Source organism: Parus major, chromosome 26 (assembly GCF_001522545.3).
Source record: "Parus major isolate Abel chromosome 26, Parus_major1.1, whole genome shotgun sequence".
In the NCBI taxonomy this organism is placed as follows: domain Eukaryota; kingdom Metazoa; phylum Chordata; class Aves; order Passeriformes; family Paridae; genus Parus; species Parus major.
The window spans coordinates 4,078,747-4,092,267 of NC_031795.1; the positions used below are offsets into that span (position 1 = coordinate 4,078,747).

The 13,521-nt window shown below is 52.3% G+C and overlaps 3 protein-coding genes across 3 annotated transcripts in view; 1 reads left to right on the top strand and 2 right to left on the bottom strand.

The window, feature by feature from the left end:
- IKBKE (inhibitor of nuclear factor kappa B kinase subunit epsilon) overlaps nucleotides 1-2,425 on the bottom strand; it is an 18,632-nt gene extending 16,207 nt beyond the window's left edge. Inside the window, exons 1-4 of the mRNA XM_015650419.3 lie at nucleotides 2,139-2,425; nucleotides 1,317-1,457; nucleotides 1,066-1,195; nucleotides 542-723 (exon numbers count right to left, since the gene is read on the bottom strand). Coding sequence (XP_015505905.1) covers nucleotides 542-723; nucleotides 1,066-1,195; nucleotides 1,317-1,457; nucleotides 2,139-2,225 — 540 coding nt within the window. The 5' untranslated portion in view covers nucleotides 2,226-2,425. The remainder of the gene's footprint in view (nucleotides 1-541; nucleotides 724-1,065; nucleotides 1,196-1,316; nucleotides 1,458-2,138) is intronic.
- LOC109022977 lies at nucleotides 2,330-5,145 on the top strand. The gene is made up of 3 exons (XM_019009031.2): nucleotides 2,330-2,722; nucleotides 3,385-3,481; nucleotides 4,186-5,145. The coding sequence occupies exons 1-3, from the start codon at nucleotides 2,330-2,332 to the stop codon at nucleotides 4,392-4,394; spliced, it is 699 nt and encodes a 232-aa protein (XP_018864576.1). The 3' UTR covers nucleotides 4,395-5,145.
- A 509-nt stretch (nucleotides 5,146-5,654) lies between these two features.
- The window catches only part of SRGAP2 (SLIT-ROBO Rho GTPase activating protein 2), a 104,440-nt gene continuing 96,573 nt past the window's right edge, over nucleotides 5,655-13,521 (bottom strand). The window contains exon 22 of the mRNA XM_033519847.1: nucleotides 5,655-11,311. Within this exon, the coding sequence (XP_033375738.1) occupies nucleotides 10,928-11,311 (384 nt within the window). The 3' untranslated portion in view covers nucleotides 5,655-10,927. The remainder of the gene's footprint in view (nucleotides 11,312-13,521) is intronic.

Here is a 13,521-nt window from a genome sequence, read left to right on the forward strand (position 1 = left end):
TGTAACAGCTCTGGGTCCTCCCAAAAATCACCTGTAACAACTCTGGGTCCTCCCCAGAAACCATCTCCTGTAACAGCTCTGGGTCCTCCCAAAAACCATCTCCTGTAACAGCTCTGGGGCCTCTCAAAAATCATCTGTAACAGCAGTGAATCCTCCCCAAAAACCATCACCTGTAACAGCTCTGGGGCCTCCCAAAAATCACCTGTAACAGCACTGAATCCTCCCCAAAAAATCATCTGTAACAGCTCTGGGTCCTCCCAAAAACCATCTCCTGTAACAGCTCTGGGTCCTCCCAAAAATCACCTGTAACATCCTCCCAAAAATCATCCCCTCTGTAACAGGACTGAATCCTCCCCAAGAATCATCTCCTCTAACGGAGCTCTGGGTTCTCCCCAAAACCATCCCCTGCCACAAATCACGGCGCCTCTCCCCTTCCAAAGGACCAGGCTGTCCAAGGCCCTGCTGCTCCCAGGTCCCTGTGGGATTGAGGGACAGGGACCGGGCTCCCCCGGGCCAGCAGCCTGGGACGTGCCCTACTCACGAGGTACTCCTCTGTCCCATAGACAGACACAAACTTCTCGTCATCCTCCAGCTCTCGGGCGGCTCCGAAATCCGTCAGTTTGTAGATGCTCTGCCCGTCCTCCCCCACCAGCCGCATGATGTTGCCGGGTTTGATGTCCCTGTGGACCACGCCGTTCTCACGGAGGTGGTTCATCCCTGCCACTGCGGGGAAAGGTGTGTGGGGCTCGGCACCGGGCTCCAGCGGGGTCAGGTGGAATTTAGGAATGAGAAAAGGGCTGGAGAGGGGGTAAATCCCGCAGTGGTGGTGACTGGTGTGACTGGGGGGGTGGAGAGGATGGGGATGTGGCAGGGTCCGTCGCCACAGCAGCTTCCCAGAGCAAGGAGAAGCCCTCAGCACAGAGCTCACCCTGCTCAGGGCTGCAGTTTCTGACTCCTCACCCCATCGCCCGGGGCTGGTGCCTGCGGGGTCCCACCAGCACCACGGGGTCCCCAGCTGGAGGGTCCCAGTGGTGCTGGCAGGGGCTGGGGGTCCCCCACACTCACCCACACACTGCAGCACGATGAGGAACTCGGACTCAGCCAGGCCAAAGGCATTGGCTGGGTCCTCCAGCACATTCAGCAGGCTGCCACTGGAGCAATATTCCATCACCAGCACCTTCTGCTTGCTGCTGCCCTGCGGTGGGAGACGCCAGGAGGGCTCAGCCCCCTGTCCCTGCAGCTGGCCTGTCCCCCCAGCCAGGCAGAACCAGGCTGGGTTGGTCACCCCGAGGGTTTCCCAGGGGGTTCCCACTCACTGTCTCCTCCACGGCAAATAATTTGACAATGTTTTTGTGGTTCAGCTTCCGCAGCATCTCGAACTCTCTCATCTGGACCTCGTGGGGCCGCAGGTAGCTGGCATTGTTAAAGACCTTCACGGCTACCAGCTCCCCTGATTTCTGGGAAAAAAAGAGGGAAAAGAGACACGAGGAGATGTCATTGATGTGCAGAGCAGCTCCAGGAGCTCTGCCACGGCTCCCACACCCGGCTCGGGATGTAAATGATGCCTCCGAACCAGGACGGCACAAACAATCCGCTGTTATTCACCTCCCTGCTCTTCCTGTCCCTGCACCCACGTGCTGAATGTCGCTGTGTTTATTCGGCCCCACAAAAATCCCCGTCCGGGGCCGGGGCTGGCAGCTCCCGAGGGATGGGGATGTTCCCAGCCCGCTCTCGCAGCCGCTCCCGCAGTTTGCTCAATAAACTTCAAAGGCTGGGGAGGAGAGCCCCGCTCCAAGCCTGGCAAGTGCTTGCATGAACTATGCAAATGGCCAAGGATGGGGTTTTCAAAACCCTGGGCATTCCCCGGAAAACAGCTTCTTCCCCCTGCGCCGCTCGGGAACGCGGGGACCCGGCTGGGAGAGCCCCAAAAGCCGCCCCGGACCCGCGGACCGGGGAAAGGAGCCCCGTGGAAAACGAAAATAAAACCCAAAGCAGCGCCTGAGCTGGTGCCAAGGCGAGGATCTCCCGGGAGGGCGAGTGAAGGGGAGCTCGGGCATCCCGTGGGGCCGGAGGGATGGGGGGCACCACCGGGGCTCCGGAGTTTTGGGGATCCTGCCCCCCCAGCTGCCCCCGCTCACCTTGTTGCGAGCTTTGTAGACAGAGGCCGTGGCCCCCTGGCCCAGGAGGTCCTCGGTGCTCCACAGGTAGTTGGGGGTGCTCTGCATGTCCAGCGGGAAGCGCGGGGCTCGCCCCGGCCCTTGGCCCCGTGTGCCCGGCCCCGGCCGCTCCCCGGGCCCCCTCCCCGGCAGCACCGGCACCGAGCCCGAGCATGGACCGAACCCTCAGCGCGGCCGGGACCCGCCGGGGCTGCCGGCAAACCCCCGAGAGATGCCAGAAGTCGGGAGAGAAGGAGCGCGGAGCGAGCGGCGCCTCCCCGGCCCGGGAAGCGAAACCCCCGGATTGCAAAACCCGCCCGGCCCCGCTGCAGGAGGAAATGCCTCAGCTTCCTGCTCGAGAGAACAGCTCCAGCCCTGCAGCCATCCCCGGCACGCCGCTCCTCCGGCAGCTCCTGCTGCTGCCAGCGGAGATCTGGGGAGCAGAGCCGGGTCGGGATCCGTGGGCAGGGTCGGTGTGCAGCCCTCGCTGTCTGTGCTCCACCCCTGCTCCGACACAGCGTCACCTGGAAAAGATGACACCGAGCTCTTCGGGGTCCCTGTCGGGGGTGCGGGGTGGGATGTGGGACAGGGTGGGGTGTGGGACAGGGTGGGATGCGGGACAGGGTGGGATGCGGGACAGGGTGGGATGCGGGACAGGGTGCAATGCGGGTTGGGATGTGGGATGTAGGGTGGGATGTAGGACAGGGTGGGATGCGGAACGGTTTGGGATGTGGGATGTAGGGTGGGATACGGGATGCAGGATGGGATGTAGGACAGGGTGGGATGTAGGGTGGGATATGGGATGGGTTGGAATGTAGGATGCAGGATAGGGTGGGATACGGGACAGGGAGGGATGTGGGACAAGGTGGGATGTGGGACAAGGTGGGATGTGGGACAAGGTGGGATGTGGGACAGGTTGGGATGTGGGGTGGGATGTGGGATGGGTTGGGATGTGGGATGCAGGTGACACGTAGGGCACAGAGCAGGATGTGGGATGCAGGGTGGGATGTAGGATTCAGGGTGGGATGCAGGATGTGGGATGCAGGGTAGGATGCAGGGTAGGATGCAGGGCAGGATGCAGGGTGGGATGCAGGGCGGGATGCAGGGTGGGATGAAGGATTCAGGGCGGGATGCAGGGTGGGATGTGGGATTCAAGGCCCTCTGCTGCCTGCACCGGGCAGAGCGGGGCCGCTCCTGTCCCTGTTCACTCCGGCTTCACCGTGACCAGCTCGGCAGGACCAGTGACAGGCCCCACGGTCAGGAATTACTCCAGGCTGGCGTGGATGTTTCCAAAGGCTCCATCCTCACCAACAAAGCCTCCAAAGGTCTGAGAGTTCACCAACACCGACACCACTTCACCAGCCTGCGCACAAACTCCACCCCTAATTATCCCTTAATTCCTGTTGAGCTCCATTTTCCCAGCCGCGGGTGGGACAGCCTGGAAAAGCCTCAGAGCCTGACTGAGGGCACAGCCTGGCCCTTTCCCCGAGGTGATCCAGGGATGCCCGGGGCTGGGAAGGGGTGGCAGGGTCTCGGCAGCTGCGGGAGCGCAGTGACGCCGGTTTAACCACAGGAAACCTGAAATCGCTTTGATTGAAGTCATTTTGCTGCAGCTCAGCTGACAGGAAGAGAAGGGGACGGGGTGACTTCTTGAAATTGTGTCTAGTTTTATTTTCTATGTGTCCTTAAAGCAGAGTCACTAGTCTGTCCCCATGGCCAAGCCTGGGAGTGCAGGGAATTCACCCCCAACACCTCCCTGGCTTCTTCTAGCCCCATTATCCTTTCCTTTGCTATCCTTTTAAAATTCCCTCTGCTATCCTTTTAAAATTCCCAGCTCATTTCCTCTCCCTGGATGCCCCATCAGCAGGATTTTCCTCCCAGCTGACTCCCCAGTCCCATCTGAACCCCAGGCCTGGATGTGCCCACAGGGGATAAACCCTGGTGTGGTGGCAGAGCGCACCTGGCACAGGCTGGGAGAGAAAAAATCCCGGCCTTGAGAGCAATTTGTGACGAGAATTAATTGTTCCAGCTGGTGGCAGCAAAGCCCGAAGAATAAAGGACAAGCAGGAACCTCGAGAGCCCCCCGAGCCCAGCGGTGTCCCCACGGTGTCACTGTCACAAACCTGTGACATTTCCCTGAGAGCTGAACCCTCCCAGAGCTCAGCACGGCGTTTCTTTGTTAAAAACCACAATAATGGGGTTGGTGAGGGAGGCTCGGACCCACCCGTGCTGTGCTGAGGGTTTAAGAGGAAATCACTGCCCAAGGGAAAATCCAAAATCTCTTGCTGTCCCTGCCACCCCGCTGCTGACTCCTGCCTCATGTTTTAGAAAGAAAAAGCCACCACCAGCGTGCCCAGCTGCCTCTGGGGTGATTTGGAGTAAAAATGTGATTTTGGAGTAAAAGCATCCCGGATTTCCAGCTGTTCCCTACAAGAGATGTAGGACAGGGAGCTCAGGGATGCTCACCCCAGGGACAGGGAAGACAAAATGCCTCAGTTAAACATCAAACCTCACTGAAAGTAAGGCATTCCTTTGAATTTTAATAAAAGGAAGCCAAAATGACACAGCCCTGGCACGTTCCCCCTCCACGCTCTGAAAAAGGCCTGAGATGGGAGAAAATGATAACAATTATAAAAATGATAACACTTATAAAAATGATAACAATGATAAAAAATCCATAATCTCAATCTTAAATCCTCTTTCCTGAGACAGTTGGGGGCCCATTCTCTGCAGGAAGATGATGGAGACTTAGCATTTTTAGATCAGGTGGCTGCCAGGGAAGTGTTCACCCCAGGGAACCCTGCTGTGGTGGGTGTGTGCGAGCCCAGGCTGGGGGAACACGGAATCAGGAGTCACTGGGGTCACAAAAGAATGGTTTGGGTTGGAGGAGACCTTTAAAATCTCTCTGCATTCCACGGCAGGGACACCTTCCACTATCTCAGGGTGCTCCAGCCTGGCCTGGTGTCGCCTGAAAGCTCAGCTTCTGAGATTGCTGACATGGTTTTCTAAGACTTTCCCAGGACAGTGACTGCAAACATAGATATGTGTGCATTCTTTCTGTTCCACGTCTTGTGATGGGCATCTCTCATGGCCAGTGCAGGGGGAAAGTGTTATCCTGACCATCCCATCCCTGGCCATGGTAACAAGCCTATAAATCCTGGGAGGGAAAATAAACTCTGCTCTTTCTGCACCACACCTCAGCCTGTGTCCACGTGATCTATTGATCTTCAGCGGTAACAGCCTGGGATGATCCAGGGCCTGCCCACCCTCACAGGGAAGAATTCTTTCCCAATATTCCATCTAACTCTGCTCTCCTTCAGCTTCAGGGCTTTGTCCCATCACTACATCTTGGTGTCCCCCTCCTCCCCGTGCCCACCGTGTGCTCCTGGCTCCTTCCTCACCTCCAACGTCATTCCTGGGCATTCCAGAACCCCCCCAGACCACGCTCCCCCCTCTGTCCCTCTCAAACCCAGGACATCACACACCAGCACCCTCAGGTCAGTGTTTCCACCATACCCAAAACATTTATTTCTCCAAAACTATTGCTAATGACAATGGATACATTTTGTTGCCCCAGTATGGATTTAACACTTCCAACACATCGACTCCTAATACTGTACAATACTGTACCAAAAAGGGGGGAGGGGGGAAAAAAACAACCAAACAACAACAAAAAAAAAAGGCTGTACCTCCATATTGTACAGAGTTCTATGTACAAAGTACAATTTTACACAGTTTAATATATACACCATATATATATTGGTGTAGAAGACATGAAACAGTGGAAACTTGTTTTAGCAAGAACATTCCATCCCACCATGACACAACCGCTGTTGACAACCCCAGGTTGAGGCAGAAAACCACAATTCCTACGTTTTGCAACCCGCTTTTCCTGCCTCAGAAATCAGAAAATGGATAATTGGAGATCAGAAAACGGATAATTGGAGATCAGAGATGGATTTCAGCCATCGCCCTGTCTGAGCTACATCGAGCTGGGCTTTGGCAGGAGCTGCTGCTCACGAGTATTGCTCCAGCAGTTTGGCACACTCACCAGCCCAAGCCCAGGGCTTGGGTTGTTCCTCACGTCTCAGCCTGGAGGAAAGGCTGGGGGAGTCCAGGGGGAAGGTTACCACAGTGCCCACCTACGATTCCTGCTGCAAACTGCTCGCTGTTTACCCTGTGTGAAGCTTGGCAGATCAGGTATCAGCACAGCAGGAATCCTCCTTCCCTCCCCACCTTCGCCTCTTTTTGGCCCATCGTTAAAAACACTTTCACCCCAAACTTCGTTAGAGGAAGCACAAAATTTAATTGGAAAAAAAACAAACAACCCAAACCAACAAAACCCTTGCATTTTCCAGGCCTTGAACTGCAGTTTTGGCATCTCTAGAACCACCCAAATGGATGGTTTGCTGCTAGAACCGAGCCTGGAAAAGAATTCATCTGCCTTCGGGTGGGCGGAACCGCTTGTGCGTGACACAGCCGGGGCCATCCCGGCCCCGCAGGCACCAGGCAGAGGGTCAAGTATTTCTATTTTTATTTCTTATTTCAAGTACCAGGTTGTCACACAGACACAGAGACAGAGAGAGACGATGTGGGAAGAGCTCAAAGCCCAAAGTTCAGTCCGTGAAGTGCTCGGTGTTTCCCCAGAGCGTCCCTGGGGAAGGACGTTCCCTCCTTCCCACCTCTTGTGCTGCCAGCACTAAGGAACAGCTTTGTGCCCCCAGCTGCATTCGTTAGCCAAGATAAGCCCAAAAAAAGGGCTGGTTACTTTTGTGAAAGCTAAAAATCTCAAAATAAATAAATCCCCGGCTTGTTAAGCTCGATTTTCTGTGCTGGACAGGCCCCAAAGCGATGGAAACGCCCCAATGCTCCCGTTTTCCTGGGGTTTTGAAGCGGTTTTTGAGGCGGTTTGGCTCACAGGTGAGTTCAGTGTTTGGGGGACACCCCGGGCTTGGTCCTGCCAAGCACAGGTGCCCCTCACCTGGGGACACAGAGCCACCTCCTTCCTCTCCCACCGTGCCCAGGGGCCTGAGCTCAGCCTCTCGTGGAATCAAACTGTCCCAGTGCGGATTTTTGGGGCGTTTTCCCATCAATTGCTGATTCCTCACTGCGAGCATCACCTCCTGGAAGTGTCCCCTCCACACGGAGCCCCCAGCCCAGGGAAGGATCTGCGGCGCTCAGAAGCGGAGACGCCGATTTTTGCGGAGGAAAATCTCCCAAAAACTCCGTAAATCCCCAAACCTACGCCACCATCCACTGGATTTGAGGTTTTTGACACAGAGAAGAAGAGAAATAAGGCAGCAAACTCCACCTGCAAGGAATTTCTCCTGTCCCAGTATTGCTGGAGCTCTTCCAAGTGCGCCGGGTCAGCCCCGTACCGAGTGCGAGGTGGGGAATTAACACAGATGGGATTTCTTGCCAAGCTGAAGTGTTTTGATTCAGTAAATAAATTTATGAGAACTCGGTTATCTTAACCTACTTTTGTGCAAGAACGATCTTGCCTTAATAAAAGAAAAAAAAAATAATAAAAAAAAATTAAAAATAAAATAAAAACAATATTAACAAAACCTCCCAAAACCCAACACATGAGGTATTCAGCACAGGAAACCCAAAGACTCCTTTTGAACAGGTATCAAAATACAGACATATACAACAACTTTTTGTTTGTTTGTTTGTTTGTTCTGCTGTCACAGTGCACTCTAATTATTTACTAATTTTCATTGCAATAAAATACCCAGTAGAGATAAAGTGAGAGGGTTTGATTGTGTCCCACTGCTCGGACGTGAAGGACAAATTTACAATTCATAAACTTTGGATGACCTCAGAGAGGCAGAAATTAAGCAATGGTTAAAGCACACTGCTCCATTCCCAACTAGGGAAATAACCCAGAAAAGGTCTGAGCTTCAGAAACCATTCAGATCGATCACCTAAAATCGTATTTTGTTTTAAAAGTGTTTTGTTGTTTGTTTTTTTCTCTTTCGGACTATTTCAATCCAACACCTGATGAACAAGGTTCATACAAAGCACTATGGAACAGACAGACGTAATTCCAGTTATCAAACACTTCCTTCGTCTTTTATACTTGACACAACAGAAGTCACGAGAAGAGGATTTGTGTGGAAGAGCTCAACATTTCCTCGGGATGTGAAGATGTGGAGTGCCATTTGTACCTCCCCAAGCAAAGCCCGGCGTGCTCCTCTCCCGGATCCGCAGGGAGGGAACATCCCCAGCTGCTCCTTCCCCCCTTTCCTGCTCATGAAACACTCCCAGCACAGTCCTCTCAGCCTTGTGCGTTCACAGAGCGAGGACAAGCTGAAAAATCTCCTTTTTCCCCCGTTATTTCACGTGTGATTCTCTGCTTTCATCGCCTTGCCTTCTTCTGAGGAAGAGGAAGGACGAGCTTCGTCCTGTCCTATTGCTTGTGTCAATCACAGTGCACACCACAATTCCAGTTGAGTTGCTCCATATCCAGGTGATCCTGCCAAGCCCTTGGCAGCAGGATTGTCCCAGAGCTGTGGATGCTAGAGAAATAATTCAGATACAGACAGTTGCTGTTACAGTAACCTGAAGTCTTTTTTATATATATTTATTTTTTTTTTTTTTTATTTTGTTTCCATCTAATTCCACACTTCCAGACTTTGAAGCTGGAAAAGAGCAGCTCCTCCAATGTGCTGTGCGTGGCTGAACACTTCATTCTTAGGAATATTGAATGCTAGGCATAAAAATATAAAAAGAAAATAAGGCATTAAAACGAGGCAAAGTCAATTTACAGAGATCCTGCTCTTGACACAGATTAACTTCGGTCATTCCAGACCAAAAAAATAAAAAATAAAAAAAGAAATCAAAAAAACCCAAAAAATTCTTACTAAAAAAGGAAATGCCAGAAAGTTCTGCCTGAGCAAAAAATTACGAGTTTAATCATTTTATTTCTTTCTTTTTTTTTCCCCAAAATGAAGAAGTGATTCCTTGGTGGTGGAAGTCCATCAGAACCTGAGAGCAAAGGTCGCTGGTGGCACTGGTGGCATCTCCTGGAGGGGCAGGGACAGTCACGCTCGTACCGTGGGGCTTCCCCAGGAAAGCTCAGGAGAAATGGGGAAAGGAGAAATGTTCTCCCCAAAACCTTCCCCAAATTCTCACGTGTCCTTCATGCAGGGCCCAGGGGAAGCTGGCTTTTTTTTTGGAAAGTCATTAATTAGGGATTGATTGCTTCTGTAGAGAGGGGGTTGTGCGTGTGGGGATGGACAGGGATGCGCAAAGACCCCGTTCCATTTTTCCAAGGAACATCCTAAATGCATCAGGAAAAGACATTTCAGCAACTCTTCTTTGCTTCTTCTTTTTCCAAGTGCCAACTAAAGTGACTTTGCAGTCACCAGGAACCCAGAAACTGAAAGGAAACTCGGCTTAGAAGGGTGAGAAGAATGACTTTCCTTATCTGGTCCTGTTTTTGACGGAAGCCTAAGAGGTGCAGCTGGTCTGAAATCCTGGAAAAGCCAAGGATTTGAGGAATGAGGCGAGCTGGGGGTCAGCCAGCCTGCACTCCTCTCAATTATTAAATTAAATTAATGCAAGAGAGCTCCTGGTGGAGCACAAACGAGTCCATGGGTGCTGCTGGCTACAGATAAATACAAATAATAGCAAAGAATTCATTCACAGGTCAGTCCTGCGTGGAGCAGGAGGGAAGCCACTCCAGAGGTGCTGTCTGTCCCCAGCAGAGCTCCCTGCACTGCTCTATAAGAGCAGAGGTGCCCAGGGCAGGACAAGGCAGGGAGCTGGAGAACTCCTGAGCGGAGTTTTGACAGTTTTTACACAGTTTTGACAGTGCTTGGTGCTGGGCTTGGGGCCAGGATCTGTCCTGAGGAACGGGCAAACCAGCAGGGTGAGTGTTGGGGGTGGGCTCCCAGCAGAGCAGCTCCTTCTCAAAATGTTGTGTTTTTTGTACATTCAGTCTCCCACGGGCTGAAAGTGAGACTGGAAACGAAAAAACTGCTTTTAAATATGGGAGAGCAAAGGGGGAAATTGTGAGGATTGTCCATAAGCAACAACTGGGCTCTTTCTTGTGCTCCCAGCCCTCAGGAACGTGTTTGTTTATATTTGCACAGACACATCTTACGTAGAACTCCACAAAATCTACGAGTGTTCCAGAGTAAACTGTTTTTTCCATGACAACTAAAGCATGAGGCTGGATGGCCAAAGGCTTTGGCCCTGAGGGGGAGGAAACAAACAAAATCAGAGGATGTGATGGGAGTCGAGATAGACCCTTAACCACCGTGGCACCAGCGGGCGAGGGAATAATAATAATAATAATAATTATAATTATAATAATAATAATAATAATAATGCACAAGAAACAGGCATGTCCAAGCTCCACGTAACCAGTGGCACCAAAACATGCAATAGACTAAAATCTATCCTATTGTTTCCCTGTGGTAAATGAAACACAGAATATAGAAGTCACTACACCAGTATCCAAAAACAGGACACCACCAAATGTTCCCTCCAGCGGCCGAACACTCGAACGAGGCATCGAAACCAAATTCCAGCTCATCCCTTGGTGTTTTCCTGCTCAGCTTCACAGTGGATCGTGGATTGTGGATTCCCCAAGCGTGGCAGGAGCTGTCCTGGGGACGTGGCACGAGGCTGTCGCCGCTCAGGAGCGGCTCACGACGCACCTTCAGCCCAAGCGTTCGTTAAAGGGGAATTTTAATGTCTTTGACAGAGTTCTCCTCATCTGGAACAGCAGGAGTTGTACCCAGAGAGCAGCAGGGGGTGGATCAGACAGTACAGGACTTGTCAGGGGGCTGCTGGGGCGCAGAGGAGCCCACGCTGGGGCTGGTGGCGCTGCTTTTGGGGAACACGGCGGGTTTGGGCCGCGTGGCCGGCGGCTTCACCTGCGTGGCCATTTTAACAGACTTGACGGGCCTGAAGGTGCAGGGAATGTCCCCAGCCGTGCTGGCACTGCGCTGGAACGGCGGCTCAGCGTCCTTGAGCAGCTGGGTGTGCAGGGGGCTGGAGGGCTCCGAGGTGGGGGCCACCACCGGGGACGTTTTCAGCGGCTCCAGGGTGTCCAGGACGACGTCGGGCGTGTGCTTGACGCTGCTCTGCCTCTCCAGCTCCCGCAGCTCGTTCAGGGCCGAGTTCATGGTGGCTTCAATGTCCTGCAAGCACAGCAGAGGAGCCCGGTGAAGGCACGGCCCAGACACACAAATAACCAGACAAAAGGCAGATTCTGAGAACGTTTTTGTTTTCTAAACACCGACCTCGGGTCAAGGACCGAACTGCGCAGCGCCGCATCCCGCGGCCAATGATCACTAACATTTTCCAGCAACGGGGAGCAAAATAATTGCTAGCACTGCCTTGATGCTGATCTGGCCCTTCACTGCTCCTGATGCTGCCCAGGCTGCAGAGAAAAGCCCCAGACTGCAGCAAAGAACAGAAACCAAAGCACTGGTGCCCATTCTTGTGGTTTGTTTGGCACGTGAAATTCGGGAGGGTAAATTGCTGATGGCCTGGACACTGGCTGATGGGCCACACACTGAATGCTGAAATCCTCATGGACTGTTGGTTTCCCTGCTGAGTTGTTCCCAGAAATGTATTTCACAGGAGTTTTAGAAAACAAGGAAAATGCCAGAAACACGTGTAGGAAACAAATCTGGCCCTTCTCCTTCCTCTTAAAAAGTATTGCAGCTATTAACAGATAAATACAAAGAGAACTTCTGAGCTAAAACCACGGGGGTTTTGTCTCAGGGCATCCACCCTGTCTGCTGGAGAGTCCAGTGGTGCTCAGAACTCCCTGGGGAGCAGGAGAGCTCAGCCTGGCTGTGACTCACACTTTTGGCTGCAGCTTTCCAGCTTCCTCAGAGCTTTTTCAGGGGGTGGGGAAGGTAAATCAGTCAAGGGATGGTGGAGGAAAGCAGAGGCAGAAATCTGACACCTCCCACTCTATCTTGAGGCCAGGCAGATTTTCCTTGTGAAGTTGGGGAAATATGTAAGATGGTTATTGGATGGTGTTTGAGCAGATACTACAGAGAAAAACTCTGATTTAACACAGCTTGGGTTTTTCTCCCTCCTCTTTTTTTATTTATTTCCCCCTCCTCTTTCCTTTTTGTCCCCAGACTCTTCTCCAGTGAAACAATGGAGTGAAGGTTCTGGCAGGGAGAGGAGACAGAACAACTTCAGTCAGAGCCTAATTGAAAAAACAAAGAATCTGATTTATATCAACCAAAGCCTCGGAAGGAGAGGGAAACACCAAGACAACAGGAGCTGTTCACTACATTTTCACTGTAACAACTGGGCTCAGGGTACTCAAAAAGGCAAAATATAAACTCCCATCAGCATTAAACCCATTGGGTTTTAATCTGCCCCTTATTTATGACTTTATTATGATTTTTGTCAATAAAAATCCCGTTTGATTGTCACGTATTTCCCCCCCAGCTCCTTAGGAACCTGCAGAGCCCCGAGCCAGGCAGAGCAGTCAGGTCTCCCAGGGCTGGTTTTGTAATCCGAGCCTGGAGCATTCCTTGGCTGCAGCCAGAGCCATCCATCCCACCCTGCCAGCAGTGGGTACAGAGAAATGCAAGTGCAGGCAAATCCACCCGGGAGGAGCCCTGGTGGAAGAGGGAAATCGGTAACTTCACACCTTTTGGAGCCCTTCAAAGCCCTTGTGTAAATAACAAACTCCTGCAAACCAGCAGGGCTGCGCTCAGAGCTGGTTTCTGATCACACCCTGAGCCCTGCAAGGAGATGAGGATGCCACAAATCAGCAGCCTGCACGGTTAAATCCACAGTAAATTCTTCATTTTGTCATGTCCTGCAGTTATGACTGCTCCATTCTCTGCTGACAGCTCTGGAATCTGTGTCACTTTCTGAAACGGGGGTTTTTAGTGCTGAGATTAAATTCTGGGTAACAAACAGCCAAGTTTTATCGGAGGAAGGACCTGACTCTTTATCTCCCCTCAGGAAAGCAGTGCCTTGCACATGGAGAGGATGAAAACCCAGACTGGGGCTGTGCCCTGAGTTAATACTGCACTGAGAGAATCACAGAATGCTTGGGGCTGGAAGGGACCTCTGGAGTCCAGCCCTGGCCAGGCAGGGTCACCTGGAGCAGGTGACACAGAAACTCATCCAGGTGTCAGCAGAGGGGGAACTGCACTCCCTCCCCAGCAGCTCCAGGGCTCTGCTGCTCTCAGGGAACAGAAGCTCTTCCTCACGTTGAGGCTGAACTTTTTATTTTAATTAAACTTTTTATTTTAATCTGTGGCTCCTTGTCCTGCTGCTGAAGAGAGCCTGGCACCATCCTTGGGGATATGGATGGGATTAGTGGGATGGGATTTGTGGGATGGGATTGGTGGGATGGGATTAGTGGGAT

Coding starts and splice junctions, on each gene's coding strand:
- LOC109022977 (XM_019009031.2), top strand. CDS start 2,330: ATGGACCGAACCCTCAGCGCGGCCGGGACCCGCCGGGGCTGCCGGCAA. Junction 2,723..3,384: donor CTTCGGGGTCCCTGTCGGGG/GTGCGGGGTGGG, acceptor CACCGTGACCAG/CTCGGCAGGACCAGTGACAG. Junction 3,482..4,185: donor CACCAACAAAGCCTCCAAAG/GTCTGAGAGTTC, acceptor TAATTGTTCCAG/CTGGTGGCAGCAAAGCCCGA.